At 45.2% G+C, this 14,396-nt stretch overlaps 1 protein-coding gene across 8 annotated transcripts in view; it reads right to left on the reverse strand.

Annotated features, from left to right (window-relative positions):
- PEX5 (peroxisomal biogenesis factor 5) overlaps positions 1–4,662 on the reverse strand; it is a 16,989-nt gene extending 12,327 nt beyond the window's left edge. For 2 of the 8 annotated variants that reach the window (XM_060414229.1, XM_004006908.6), the window contains exons 1-5: positions 4,572–4,662; positions 2,860–3,022; positions 2,507–2,542; positions 2,041–2,173; positions 1,475–1,606 (exon numbers count right to left, since the gene is read on the reverse strand). In XM_060414229.1, the coding sequence (XP_060270212.1) occupies positions 1,475–1,606; positions 2,041–2,173; positions 2,507–2,542; positions 2,860–3,006 (448 nt within the window). In that variant the 5' untranslated portion in view covers positions 3,007–3,022; positions 4,572–4,662. Of the gene's footprint in view, positions 1–1,474; positions 1,607–2,040; positions 2,174–2,506; positions 2,543–2,859; positions 3,023–3,165; positions 3,702–4,571 lie in introns of those variants that run through there. The other 6 variants (XM_027967917.3, XM_015094968.4, XM_042247617.2 and 3 more) reach the window with 4 other exon arrangements.
- Positions 4,663–14,396: the final 9,734 nt, after the last annotated feature.

The following is a 14,396-nucleotide window of genomic DNA, read 5'->3' on the forward strand; positions in this document are numbered from 1 at the left end:
CTTTATGGTTAAAGCTCAGATTTTCCAGTTGGGGCAATTCCAAAGAAGATTCTCAATGATAGTGTAATGGTTCTAAGTACGGAGCCTGGAGTCAGACATAAGTTTGAATATCATCTCTGTTACTGAATGATAATCAGACAAAATATCAACCCTTTCAAAACTCAATTTCCATGCCTATAAAATGCGGGCAGAATATCTACCTTTTGTCACTGGGAAGCTCAACTGGCTTTGAGAATATAAAGTGCCCAGAAACCAAGAACACTCACTGTTCTTCCTTAAACTCCAATTTAAAAGAGGGAAAGGGAGTCATGATAAAAGACACCAGCAGCTTTATTTTATTTTAGTTGCTAGATTTGGGGAGTTTTCTCCTGTGTGTAGAGGAAGGTCTATCTTTAGGACAATAAAAATGATTGGGGGTGGGAGGTACCCATTAGGTCATTAACTGTGTCATGAAAATTCAGTAACTATGATGACAGGAGGACTCCGAGAGGCCAGAATCTTTGTGACTTTCTCCCTTTATCTCTCCTGTTATTCTTGATTTCTTAAATGGAAATAGCCTAACAGTGCTCACTTTGAGAGCAATCAGGAAAAGCAAAGCTGAAGAGAAGGCCCTTGCTCAGGCCTGTTCTCAGACACGCTGAGGGGAGAAAAAGCAGTCCCACAGGGTGCGATGACCTTGGACAACTCAGATGGAAAATTAGGCTGGGACCCTGAAGAGCTTAAGATGCAGGCCTGGTATGGGTAAGCGTACCAACTCTGGAATCATTCAAACCCAGAGTCAAATTCCAACTCCACCACTTAGAAAGCCATGATTCCTTGGGCAAACTACTTAATCCCCCAGCCTCAGTTTTCTTATCTATATACTAAGAATAAAAACAGTAACAACCTCAAGGGCTTTCAGGGCGATTAAACGGACAATGCATTTAAAGCACTAAAACAAAGCCTAGCTCATGGCAAAGTAAACATTAACTAATATTATTAATTTTTATTATCATCACCAAGACCGTACACTTCAAGCCTTTGAACTCCACAATTCCACTTTCCAAGGCTCCAACCCCGCTCAGGACGACTTAATGCCAGAATCCCCAGGGATGCCGTGAACAGCTCTTTCTTCCTAGGCAACACTGCTACCCATCCAATCCATGGATCCTCTCCACCAAACTACAATAATAAAATTCCAGGTAACAAAGAAGAAAACCTAACTCCTCGTGTTCTCTCTCTCCTCCCAGTCTCTCAACCAGTTCAAACCCACTCCTCTGCATAAGTTCCAATTCCCTATTACCATCTAAGAGAAACCTGGTTCAGTGCCCTATAGAAAAGAGTCATAAAGGTTCAAAAAGGTCATAAGCAGCTGAAATCACTCTATATATTAAAATGAATGAGGGTTAAAAAAAAAAAAAAACATGAATGAGGATAACCGTGTAGAACTCTGCACCACAGGAACTATTTTAGATTTTCCCATGACAAGCCTCACCTGTAACTTCAGAGATGAACTCTTGGGACCAGTCAGTCTCATTATACTCCTGAGTGACATCCACAGCATCTCCAGCTGCGAGAAACTCCTGGGCCCAGTTCTCGGACAAGGCCAAGTCTGCCACACCAGGAGCTTCAGAGAGAGAGAGAGAGAGAGAGAACTGAGGAAAATACACATCATTCCATCAGGCCTCAGGAACCCTGTTGTTGCTCTTGTTTAGTCTCTAAGTCATATCCGACTCTTTGCAACCCCATGGACTGTAGCCCGCCAGGCTCCTCTGTCCATGGGATTCTCCAGGCAAGAATATTGGAGTGGGTTGCCATTTCCTCCTCCAGGGAATCTTCCAGATCCAGGAATCAAACCCACATCTCCTGCATTGGCAGGCACATTCTTCACTGTCTGAGCTAACAGGGAAGCCCTGAGTACATGTGAAAACACTCTACTCTATTTGTCTCCTTCTATAACTCAGTTCCCCAATATCAGCAGCTTCCAAATACAAAATCCCTTTGTCTCCATCTGCCCAGAAAATGGTGATTCCCCTCCCTAACACCAGAACCTGGACCCACCTCTCTGGGGTGCCTGGCGGAAGTTTGACTGTTCAATCTCCTGCATCTCAGCCAGAAGGTCATCCATCTTGAAGGTCTGAGGGGCACGGGACACAAGAGGTGCATTCTGGTCCTGGAGGAACTCAGCCACCAACTGTCAGAAGAGAGATTGGTAAAGCGAACCCAGCAAGAAACAGGGGCCCATTCCATGAAGGACACAAACGTCAAACACAAGGAAAGGGAAACCCAGAACCCATAGATTTGGAAACACTCAAAGAATATGTAAAGCGACAAAATTCTGTAAAGCAATTATCCTTCAGTTAACAAATAAATAAGTTAAAAAAAAAAGAATAAGCAAAAACAAGAAAGCTGAGGCAACTCTCATTGGATCAGGGAAGTCTGCAGACTGAAATACGTGTGAGCCAAGTTTAAAGTAAAAATACAGCGAGCAAACAAAAAATGAGACAGGAGAGACTGGTATATTTACCTCATCTTCAGAGGCTACCCCCAAAGGCTTAGAGACCTAAGACAAAAGAAAGAGAGATGATATGATACAGTAGTGAAGACCACAGACCCATAACTCAGCCCTGGGTAAAAATTCCAGCTCTTCCATTCACGTGACCTTGGGCAAGTGACAAAACTTCTCTGAGCCTCAGTTTATTCATCTACAAAATGGTTGCCTTCTGCTATACAAAGTCGTTCAATGCCTAATACAGTAAAGCTGACTCATCAGTAACTGCTATTATTTGAAACACAATAAAGCAAGCATTTATCCCAAAGCGTGCATCTGGACAATCCATCCCACGTCGCCACTGGGGTTTCCACCTCAAAAGCACTCACCGCTTCCGAGGCTGGGGCTCCTGGAGGCCAGGGGCCGGGCCTCAAGCCCTCCTGTCGAAGGGCCTTGTCCTGGGTGAAGTGGCCGGCCAGCTTCATGAGTGGGTTGGCACCCCCACATTCCGCCTCCACCAGCTCCCGCATTGCCATGGTGACCGCCGGCTCTCTGATGGGCAGAGGTTTGGAAATGAGGTCCAAGAGCCAAACCCTTCCCCAACCCACAACTCTGCCCGGATCTGGGGGAGGCAGGCAGACGTCCGTCCCAGGTGATTGGCCGCGGGCCACTGCGCCTTCTCGGCTTGCCCCCACCTCTGCCAGAAGTCGGGGCGCCGGTGCCCTCCTGCCGCCCCTCTCAAAGGCTGCCGCGCTCCGCCGGGGCCTCTCCAGCGGCCTCCACGACTGCGGTCTCAGGCAGGGGGACGGACGGCGACCGCCCCCCACAGACGGGCCTGGACCCCTAGGAACCAAGGGTGACCATTCCGCAGCTGAGCTGTACGCGGAAACTGGCCGGGCAAGGAAGAGGGGCACGCCGCGGGGCAGTCAGTCCAGGCTCCCACACCCCTGCAGCCAGGCGAGCACCGCGGGGGGGCCATTCCCGCCCCCTAAGTCACCTGGGCCCCTCCCCCTGTTCGGCCGGTCGTGGCCCACCCCTCCCGCGCTCCTAGCACCCCATCTCTCCCGCCCCGATGGTAGCTCAAGCCCCGCCCCCGCGCCCCGCGAGGACACCGCAAGGGCGGGGGGAAGACAAGGAAGGTGTCCTCGCGCCCCTCGGGGCCCAGAGCTCACCGCCGCGCGCGGAGCCGCAAGATCAGGCCCGGCACCTGGTGCTGGCCGGAGGGGACCACAGTGGAGGGGGCGGGGAGCCAGGGGCGGGGCTAGGACTTAAAGGGGCAGTGACCGTCGCGCTGCCGCCGCTGCCCTGCGGAAGCTGTTGGAGGGGGGCGGGGCTTTAAGTATGCGGCGCAGCGTAATGGGCGGAGTCATGGGTCTTAAAGGGGAAGAGGGCCTTAAAGGAGAAGTCTTGGAGCGTCGACTAGGCGAGCGTTCGAAAAGATCGTGGACGCTAGGACTTATTTGATGTAAATCTCAAAGAAGAATGGAGCTAGGAGGGCTTCTTGGGCTTTGTGGGGAAACCGAGCACGCGGATCGTAGGCTCAGATCGTTCTGCCTCTTCCCGGGGGGCGCACTGTGAACCCGGCATGTTCCCTCCCTTTCTGGGTCTCGGTTTTAGAGAAAGGCTCTAACGCAGGAATAGTGGAGGTCAAATCCGGGGCCTTCCCCAGCCTTCCAGGCCTTCCGCAGCCTTCCAGGCCTCCCCGCTTCCAAACTGCCCCTAGCAGGACAGCGTCACAGTTTCCATGGTGACAGAGGCCTGCCCCCGAATCCCTCAGCCACATCTGCGTATTGGGGAAAATAGCACAAAATGACGGCAAATTCCGGTGACTAAAATAGCGTCCAACACATCCTGAGACTTCAAGCTGGTAACCTACAGGGAAGGTGCACAGTGAGTCACTTCTCTCCCCTCCTTCCTCTGTCGCCACCTGTCAAGGTCACCGTGGTGACCTATTACCACGGTCCCAGACTGGGAAAGCACAACTATCAATGCAAGAAACGATTTTTAATCACAGAATAAGCCTCAGGTCCCACCATCTGCCACAAAATTGACTCTGGTGTCAAACCTCAAGGATACTGGAAGACAAACCCTGAAATCTCACCGGCCTCCAAGTCCCAGGGTGTCCTGACGTCATGAAGAAGGGCAGGAGGTGCTCAAGGCTGTGGGCAGTTGAGTAAGGACAAGTTTGTGCCAAAAGGAAAAAAAAAAAAGAGTACCATCCCAGCCTAGGGTGCAGGAGAGGAAGGTTATCAGCAGGTGGCGCCCTGGGCCAAGCTTGCTTCCTGGCTGTGCTGCTGCTGCTAAGTCACTTCAGTCGTGTCCGACTCTGTGCGACCCCATAGACAGAAGCCCACCAGGCTCCCCCGTCCCTGGGATAGATTTCAAAGGTGGAAGCCCCAACGGACCATAAGGGCAAGGCTGTGTAAACATGTCCCTGATGGTAGAGAAGCTGCTCCGACACCTCAGAGGAACAGAATGGCAGGGAAAATCTGAGACTGAAAAGTTTGTCCTTTTCCTTACCTTTTTACCAGAGATCCCAACCCTTGCCTGGACTCTGTTCTCAGGCTGCCACTGTAAAGCAAATACCTGTCCCATCACTGCAAACTGTGACTGTAGCCATGAAACTAAAAGACGCTTACTCCTTGGAAGAAAAGTTATGACCAACCTAGGTAGCATATTGAGAAGCAGAGACATTACTTTGCCAACAAAAGCCAGTCTAGTCAAGGCTATGGTTTTTCCAGTGGTCATGTATGGATGTGAGAGTTGGACCGTGAAGAAAGCTGAGTGCCAAAGAATTGATGCTTTTGAACTGTGGTGTTGGAGAAGACTCTTGAGAGTCCCTTGGACTGCAAGGAGATCCAACCAGTCCATTCTGAAGGAGATCAGCCCTGGGATTTCTTTGGAAGGAATGATGCTAAAGCTGAAACTCCAATACTTTGGCCACCTCATGGGAAGAGTTGACTCATTGGAAAAGACTTTGATGCTGGGAGGGATTGGGGGCAGGAGGAGAAGGGGACGACAGAGGATGAGATGGCTGGATGGCATTACTGACTCAATGGACGTGAGTCTGAGTGAACTCTGGGAGTTGGTGATGGACAGGGAGGCATGGCGTGCTGCGATTCATGGGGTCACAAAGAGTCGGACACGACTGAGCAACTGAACTGGAATAAACTAAACCATGCCAAGGAGGAAGGGATGCCCCTATGAAAAGTGCATACTTTAAAAAGAGGATTGCTCAGGAATTAACAGCATTGTAAATCAACTATACTTCAGTGTTGCTGTTGTTTAGTCACTAAGTCATGTCTGACTCCGTGACCACATGGACTGCAGCCTGCCAGGCTCCTCTGTCCACAGGATTTCCCAGGCAAGAATACTGGAATGAGTTGCCATTTCCTTCTCCAGGTGATCTCAACCCAGGGATCAAACCCATGTCTCCTGCATTGGCAGGTGAATTCTTTACCACTGAGCTACCAGGGAAGTCCATCATACTTCAATAAAAATAAATAAGAAAAAAAAAAAAGAGGATCCCTGGACAGAGCAATGTTTAGCTGAAAGCACATTGATACAGTAGAATGTCAGAAAATCAAGGCAACCAGACCCCAGTACCATTCAAAGCATAGCACACACATAACCTTCAGCTCTGCTAGGCATTTAGTAACTGATTAGCAATAACTCATTATGTATGCCACTTGCAGGAGAATGGTAACAATGATAATTAATGATGTTTACTGAATGTTTACTAAAATCCAGACATCCCACTAAACATTTTATGTGCATTAACACTTCTAATCTGCATAATACCACTATGAAGTAAGAATTGTGGTCTCACTTCACAAATAAGACTTAGCCAAAAACACACAGCTAAATTTTCCCCAATTTTTAAACACTTACATTGTATTTACTATGCACCAGACATTATTCCGGAGAAGGCAATGGCACCCCATTCCAGTACTCTTGCCTGGAAAATCCCATGGACGGAGGAGCCTGGTAGGCTGCAGTCCATGGGGTCGCTGAGGGTCGGACATGACTGAGCGACTTCACTTTCACTTTTCACTTTCATGCATTGGAGAAGGAAATGGCAACCCACTCCAGTGTTGTTGCCTGGAGAATCCCAGGGATGGGGGAGTCTGGTGGGCCGCCGTCTATGGGGTCGCACAGAGTCGGACACGACTGACGTGACTTAGCAGCAGTAGCAGTAGGCATTATTGTGAAGCATTTTTCAAATACTGATTTATTTAATTCTCATGATAATAACTATTGTCATCCCCATTTTACAGATGAGGAAACTGAGGCACAGAGAAGTTAGATGACGTGCCAAGCTTGTGCTAGTAAGTAACAAAGCTGTGCTTTAAACCTACACCAGGGTCATCAAAGTTTATCTGTAAAGAGCCAAGCAGAAAATACCTTCATCCTGGCAAGTATATGTCTCTGTCTCAGCTATTCAATTCTTCAGTTGTAGCATGAAAGCAGCCATTGACAGTACATAAAGGAAGGGTATGGATGGTGACAACCATGAAATTAAAAGACTATTGTTTCTTGGCAGGAAAGCTATGACAAACCCAGACAGTGTATTAAAAAGCCAAGACATCACTTGGCTGACAAAGGTCCATATAGTCTTTCCAGTAGTCATGTACAGGTATGAGAGCTGGAACATCACAAAGGCAGAGAACCGAAGAATTGATTTTGAACCGTGGTGTTGGAGAAGACTCTTAAGAGTCCCTTGGACAGCAAGAAGATCAAACCAGTCAATCTTAAAGGAAATCAACCCTGAGTACTCTGGTAGGACTGATTCTGAAGCTGAAGCTCCAATACTTTGGCCACCTGATGCAAATAGCCAACTCATTGGAAAAGACCCTGATGCTGATTGAGGGCAGAAGGAGAAGAGGGCAACAGAGGATGAGATGGTTGGATGACATCACCGATTCAATGGACATGAACTTGGGCAAACTCTGGAAGATAGTGAGGGACAGGGAGGCCTAGAGTGCTACAGTTCATGGGGTGGCAAAGAGTTGGACATGACTTGGCAACTGAACAACAAATGGCTATCATCCCGTAAAAGTTGTTATGGACACTGAAGTTTCAGTTTTATATATTATTTTTTAATATCACAAGATATTAGTCTTCTTTTGATTTTTCTCAACCATTTAAAAATGTCAAAACCATTCTTAGCTTACAGACTGTATAAAAACAGACAATAGGACATAGTTTGATGATCCCTGACCTACAAACCTGCTCCCAGAATCCCTGCTATTAAGCATTATGTGAGATTTACCCTTTAGGAAAAAAAAAAAAAAACCTCAATTATTTCCTTAAATATTTTAAATTACATGGCATTTAATACACATATTTTAAAGCACGTTTTAAAATTTGTATTTAATTTCGGCTGTTCTGGGTCCTTGTTGCTGCTCACAGGCTTTCTCCGGTTTCAGCAAGTGGGAGCTGCTCTCTAGCTGCGTTGCATGGGCCTCTCACTGCAGTGGCTTCTCTTGTTGCAGAGTGCAAGCTCTAGGGTGTGAAGGCTTCAGCAGCTGTGCCACATAGGCCAAGTTGCCCCGAGGCATGAGAAATCTTCCTGGACCAGGTATCAAAACCATGTCCCTTGCATTAGCAGGCAGATTCTTAACCAGCAAGCAAGTCCCTTTTAAGCACTGTAAATGCCTGAGAGCTCACACAACCCTACAGGCAAAATTTCTAAACCCAGAGTCAACCTTGTAAGTCTAATAGATCACACATAAACATTTTTCAAATTATCTTAGTCATCTTAAAATCTCAAGGCTAAAACTTTACTTCCCACATTGAAGGTTAATACATTAGACTCTCTTATACATCAAACACTTAAATTCATAATGTCACATATATACATCTGTAAAACAAATTTACTGGTTCAGGTAGGTCAAAATTACTGGGTTAAATTTTAACCACTGTACAGATACTTAAAGGTCAGAGATCTGAGACCAAGACAAAACTTCAGTTCCATTCAGTCAGTTCAGTTCAGTTGCTCAGTCGTGTCCAACTCTTTGTGACCCCATGGACTGCAGCATGCCAGGCCTCCCTATCCATCACCAACTCAGGAGTTTACTTAAATTCATGGCCATTGAATCGGTGATGCCGTCCAACAATTTCATCCTCTGCCATGTAGGGCCACCCAAGATGGACAAATCATGGTGGAGAGGTCTGACAGAATGTGGTCCACTGGAGAAGGGAATGGCAAACCACTTCAGTATTCTTGCCTTGAGAAACCCATGAACAGTATGAAAAGGCAAAAGATAGGACACTGAAAGAGGAACTCCCCAGGTCGGTAGGTGCCCAATATGCTACTGGAGATCAATGGAGAAACAACTCCAGAAAGAATGAAGACAGAGCCAAAGGAAAAACAACACTCACTTGTGGATGTGACTGGTGATAGAAGCAAGGTCTGATGCTGTAAACAGCAATATTGCATAGGAACCTGGAACGTTAGGTCCATGAATCAAGGCAAATTGGAAGTGGTCAAACAAGAGATAGCAAGAGTGAACGTTGACATTTTAGGAATCAGCGAACTAAAATGGACTGGAATGGGTGAATTTAACTCAGATGGCATTATACCTACTACTTGGGCAAGAATCCCTTAGAAGAAATGGAGCAGCCATCACAGTCAACAAAAGAGTCCAAAATGCAGTACTTGGATGCAGTCTCAAAAACGACAGAATGATCTCTGTTTGTTTCCAAGGCAAACCATTAATGTCATGGTAATCCAAGTCTATGCCCCAACCAGTAATGCTGAAGAAGCTGAAGTTGAACAGTTCTATGAAGACCTACAACACCTTCTAGAACTAACACCCAAAAAAGATGTCCTTTTCATTATAGGGGACTGGGATGCAAAAGTAGGAAGTCAAGAAACACCTGGAGTAACAGGCAAATTTGGCCTTGGAGTACAGAATGAAGCAGGGCAAAGGCTAATAGAGTTCTGCCAAGAGAACACACTGATCTTAGCAAACACTCTCTTCCAACAATACAGGAGAAGACTCTACACATGGACATCACCAGATGGCCAACACCAAAATCAGATTGATTATATTCTTTGTAGCCAAAGATGGAGAAGCTCTATACAGTCAGCAAAAACAAGACCAGGAGCTGACTGTGGCTCAGATCATGAACTCCTTATTGCCAAATTCAGACTTAAATTGAAGAAAGTAGGGAAAATCGCTAGATCATTCAAGTATGACCTTAATCAAATCACTAACGATTATACAGTGGAAATGAAAAATAGATTTAAGGGACTAGATCTGATAGACAGAGTGCCTGATGAACTATGGATGGAGGTTCATGATATTATACAAGAGACAGGGAGCAAGACCACCCCCAAACAAAGAAATGCAAAAAACCAAAATGGCTGTCTGAGGAGGCCTTACAAATAGCTTTGAAAAGAAGAGAAGTGAAAAGCAAAGGAGAAAGGAAAGATATACCCACTTGAATGCAGAGTTCCAAAGAATAGCAAGGAGAGATAAGAAAGCCTTCCTCAGTGATCAGTGCAAAGAAATAGAGGAAAACAATAGAATGGGAAAGACTAGAGATCTCTTCAAGAAAATCAGAGATACCAAGGGAACACTTCATGCAAAGATGGGGTCAATAAAGGACAGAAATGGTATGGGCCTAACAGAAGCAGAAGATATTAAGAAGAGGTGGCAAGAATACATAGAAGAACTGTACAAAAAAGATCTTCATGACCCAGATAACCATGATGGTGTGATCGCTCACCTAGACCAAGACATCCTGGAATGTGAAGTCAAGTGGGCCTTAGAAAGCATCACTATGAACAAAGCTAGTGGAGGTGATGGAATTCAGTTGAGCTATTTCAAATCCTGAAAGATGATGCTGTGAAAGTACTGCACTCAATATGCTAGCAAATTTGGAAAACTCAGCAGTGGCCACAGGACTGGAAAAGGTCAGTTTTCATTCCAATCCCAAAGAAAGGCAATGCCAAAGAATGTTCAAACGACCACACAGTTGCACTTATCTCACACGCTAGTAAAGTAATGCTCAAAATTATCCAAGCTAGGCATCAGCAATACGTGAACCGTGAACTTCCAGATGTTCAAGCTGGTTTTAGAAAAGGCAGAGGAACCAGAGATCAAATTGCCAGCATCCACTGGATCATTGAAAAAGCAAGAGAGTTCCAGAAAAAACATCTATTTCTGCTTTATTGACTATGCCAAAGCCTTTGACTGTGTGGATCACAATAAACTGTGGAAAATTCTGAAGGAGATGGGAATACCAGACCACCTGACCTGCCTCTTGAGAAACCTATATGCAGGTCAGGAAGCAACAGTTAGAACTGGACATGGAAGAACAGACTGGTTCCAAATAAGAAAAGGAGGACGTCAAGGCTGCTTGAGACAGTATTGTCACCCTGCTTATTTAACTTACATGCAGAGTACATCATGAGAAACACTGGGCTGGTTGAAGCACAAGCTGGAATCAAGACGGCTGGGAGAAATATCAATCACCTCAGATATGCAGATGACACCACCCTTATGGCAGAAAGTGAAGAAGAACTAAAGAGCCTCTTGATGAAAGTGAAAGAGGAGAGTGAAAAAGTTGGCTTAAAGCTCAACATGCAGAAAACAAAGATCATGGCATCCAGTCCCACACTTTATGGCAAATAGATGGAGAAACAGTGGAAACAGTGTCAGACTTTGGGGGGGCGGGGCTCCAATATCACTGCAGATGGTGAATGCAGCCATGAAATTAAAAGATGCTTACTCCTTGGTAGAAAAGTTATGACCAACCTGGATAGCATATTGAAAAGCAGAAACACTACTTTGCCAACAGTCTGTCTAGTTAAGGCTATGGTTTTTCCAATAGTCATGTATGGATGTGAGGGCTGGACTATAAAGAAAGCTGAGTGCCAAAGAATTGATGCTTTTGAACTGTGGTGTTGGCGAAGACTCTTGAGAGTCCCTTGGACTTCAAGGAGATCCAACCAGTCCATCCTAAAGGAAATCAATCCTGAATATTCATTGAAAGGACTGATGTTGCAGCTGAAACTCCAATACTTTGGCCACCTGATGTGAAGAGCTGACTCATTTGAAAAGATCCTGATGCTGGGAAAGATTGAGGGCAGAAGGAGAAGGGGTCAACAGAGGATAAGACAAAACTTAGGACCTGCATACTCCCAAGATGATGCTGTTTCAGTCACAAGCAAACACTCTCAACCCATTTTTAAAAATGAAGTTGTCTCCTGTGTCATGGATTCCCCAAAGCCATTTGCTTCAACTGATAATGTTACAAGTTACAATCTTATCTAGTTTTTATTGTCTCATTCACTGGGCAACTAATTTCTTTCACAACTTCACTTGGGTATATGAATGTCCTTACTTTGTAGGGTGTTGAGTTACTTTGTAGCTGTTTGTTGAGAGAAAAATTGGGAAAGAGGAATTTCCTTATCTGGTTTGATTCTTTGGTTTTTTGATGACATAGTTCACTTCAGTTCAGTTGCTCAGTCGTGTCCAACTCTTTGTGACCCCATGAACTGCAGCATGCCAGGCCTTCCTGTCCATCACCAACTCCTGGAGTGCACCCAAACCTATGTCCATCGACTCGGTGATGCCATCCAACCATCTCATCCTCTGTCGTCCCCTTCTCCTCCTGCCCTCAATCTTTCCCAGCATCAGGGTCTTTTCAAATGACCCTCAAATGATGTTCTTTGCATAAGGTGGCCAAAGTATTGGAGTTGCAGCTTCAACATCAGTCCTTCCAATGAACACCCAGGACTGATTTCCTTTAGGATGGACTGGTTGGATCTCCCTGCAGTCCAAGAGACTCTCAAGAGTCTTCTCCAGCACCACAGTTCAAAAGGATCAATTCTTTGGTGCTCAGTTTTCTTCTTAGTCCAACTCTCACACCCATACATGACCACTGGAAAAACCATAGCCTTGACTAGATAGATCTTTGTTGGCAAAGTAATGTCTCAACTTTTTAATATGCTGTCTAGGTTAGTCATAACTTTCCTTCCAAGGAAGAGCAAGTGTCTTTTAATTTCATGGCTGCAGTCACCATCTGCAGTGATTTTGGAGCCCCCAAAAATAAAGTCTGACACTGTTTCCACTGTTTCCCATCTATTTCCCATGAAGTGATGGGACCAGATGCCATGATCTTCGTTTGAATGTTGAGCTTTAAGCCAACTTTTTCACTCTCCTCTTTCACTTTCATCAAGAGGCTTTTAGTCCCTCTTCACTTTCTGCCATGAGAGTGGTCATCTGCATATGGGAGGTTATTGATATTTCTCCTGGCAATCTCGATTCCAGCTTGTGCTTCAACCAGCCCAGCATTTCTCATGATGTACTTGCATGTAAGTTAGATAAGCAGGGTGACAACATACAGCCTTGACATCCTCCTTTTCCTATTTGGAACCAGTCTGTTGTTTCATGTCCAGTTCTAACTGTTGCTTTCTGACCTGCATATAGGTTTCTCAAGAGGCAGGTCGGGTGGTCTGGTATTCCCATCTCCTTCAGAATTTTCCAGAGTTTATTGTGATCCACATAGTCAAAGGTTTTGGCATGGTTAATAAAACAGAAGTAGATGTTTTTCTGGAACTCTCTTGCTTTTTCCATGATCCAGTGGATGTTGGCAATTTGATCTCTGGTTCCTCTGCCTTTTCTAAAAGCAGCTTGATGACATAAGATGCAGTGTAATAGAAATGTCCATGCTCTGGAAGTTGCAAATCAAGGTACAGCCTTCACATATGCACAGTTGGAAGGGCCTATTGAGTGTGTTTACCCATGATCCTTTCCCCCTCAGTTGACATCACTGGTGGAGACTACTGGGCAAGGGAAGAAAGCTGTTTGTGTAGATGGAGCCAATCAAAAACCTGGATTCATCTAAGCTTTATCTGTCTCCATCTAATATACTTGGACAAAGCTCACTTTACTTTAAAAGTGTTCTGAGTAATGAAATCTAGATATGGCCAACACTACCAATTTAGGTTTGCATATAAACCCAATGTACATTTGGATACCTAACTCCATCGCCTGGACACATAGCAGGGAATTCCTCTCAGACAGCAATAAGGACTGTGCATCTGGTCCCTTTATCCCTCCTTGGAGCAGAATCTTACGATTTTTAGCAACACAGGGAGGATTCAATCTGTCACCGTTGTGTGTGTGTATGTGTGTGTGTGTGTGTGTGTGTGTGTGTGTGTGTGTGAGTTGCTCAGTCGTGTCCAACTCTTGTGACCTCATGAACTGTAACCCACCAGGTTTCTTTGTCCATGGAATTTCCCAAGCAAGAATACTGGAGTGGGTTTCCATTCCCTTCTCCAGGGGATCTTCCCAACCCAGAAATTGAACCTGGGTCTCCCGCATTCCAGGCAGATTCTTTACAATCTGAGCCACCAGGCAAGAGGTCTGTCACCCTTGCCAAAATCCAATTAGAAAATCTTTGATCCTGTTTCCCCCAAAGAATGGAAGAAAGGAAAAAACAATTCAAGTTTTTTTGACTTGGGAGTATTTCCCCAAATTAGTGATTTTTCTCCCTTTTCAGGATTTTTCCTAAACGTCTACAGCATACACAGATATACAATATGTTTGTATGTTGACTTGTTTGTTTGGAAGAAGACTTCTGTTTGGGAGAAAATGGCATAGACATACTTTTCTCTATTTCTCCCATTAAATACAACTGAAAACCCTGGATATTATATGTAGAACAAACATAAGAAGAATTCTGAAAGGTGGAAAAAAGAAAGCACACTGGCTACGACCCAACAAACAAGAAGGTAGTGAATTCCATGGGTTTTCTTTTTACCTTGTGCATCCCAGACTTGATGCTAGGTCAGCAACCTGGAAGCACCAGCATGCATAGACCAAAAAATAAGCTCTGATAAAGTCTGCCATCTAGTCAAAAAAACAGAAAAGGGGTAGTCTACAAAAAAATAAAAATAAAAAATAAA

The sequence above is a fragment of the Ovis aries genome, chromosome 3 (genome assembly GCF_016772045.2).
Source record: "Ovis aries strain OAR_USU_Benz2616 breed Rambouillet chromosome 3, ARS-UI_Ramb_v3.0, whole genome shotgun sequence".
In the NCBI taxonomy this organism is placed as follows: Eukaryota; Metazoa; Chordata; class Mammalia; order Artiodactyla; family Bovidae; genus Ovis; species Ovis aries.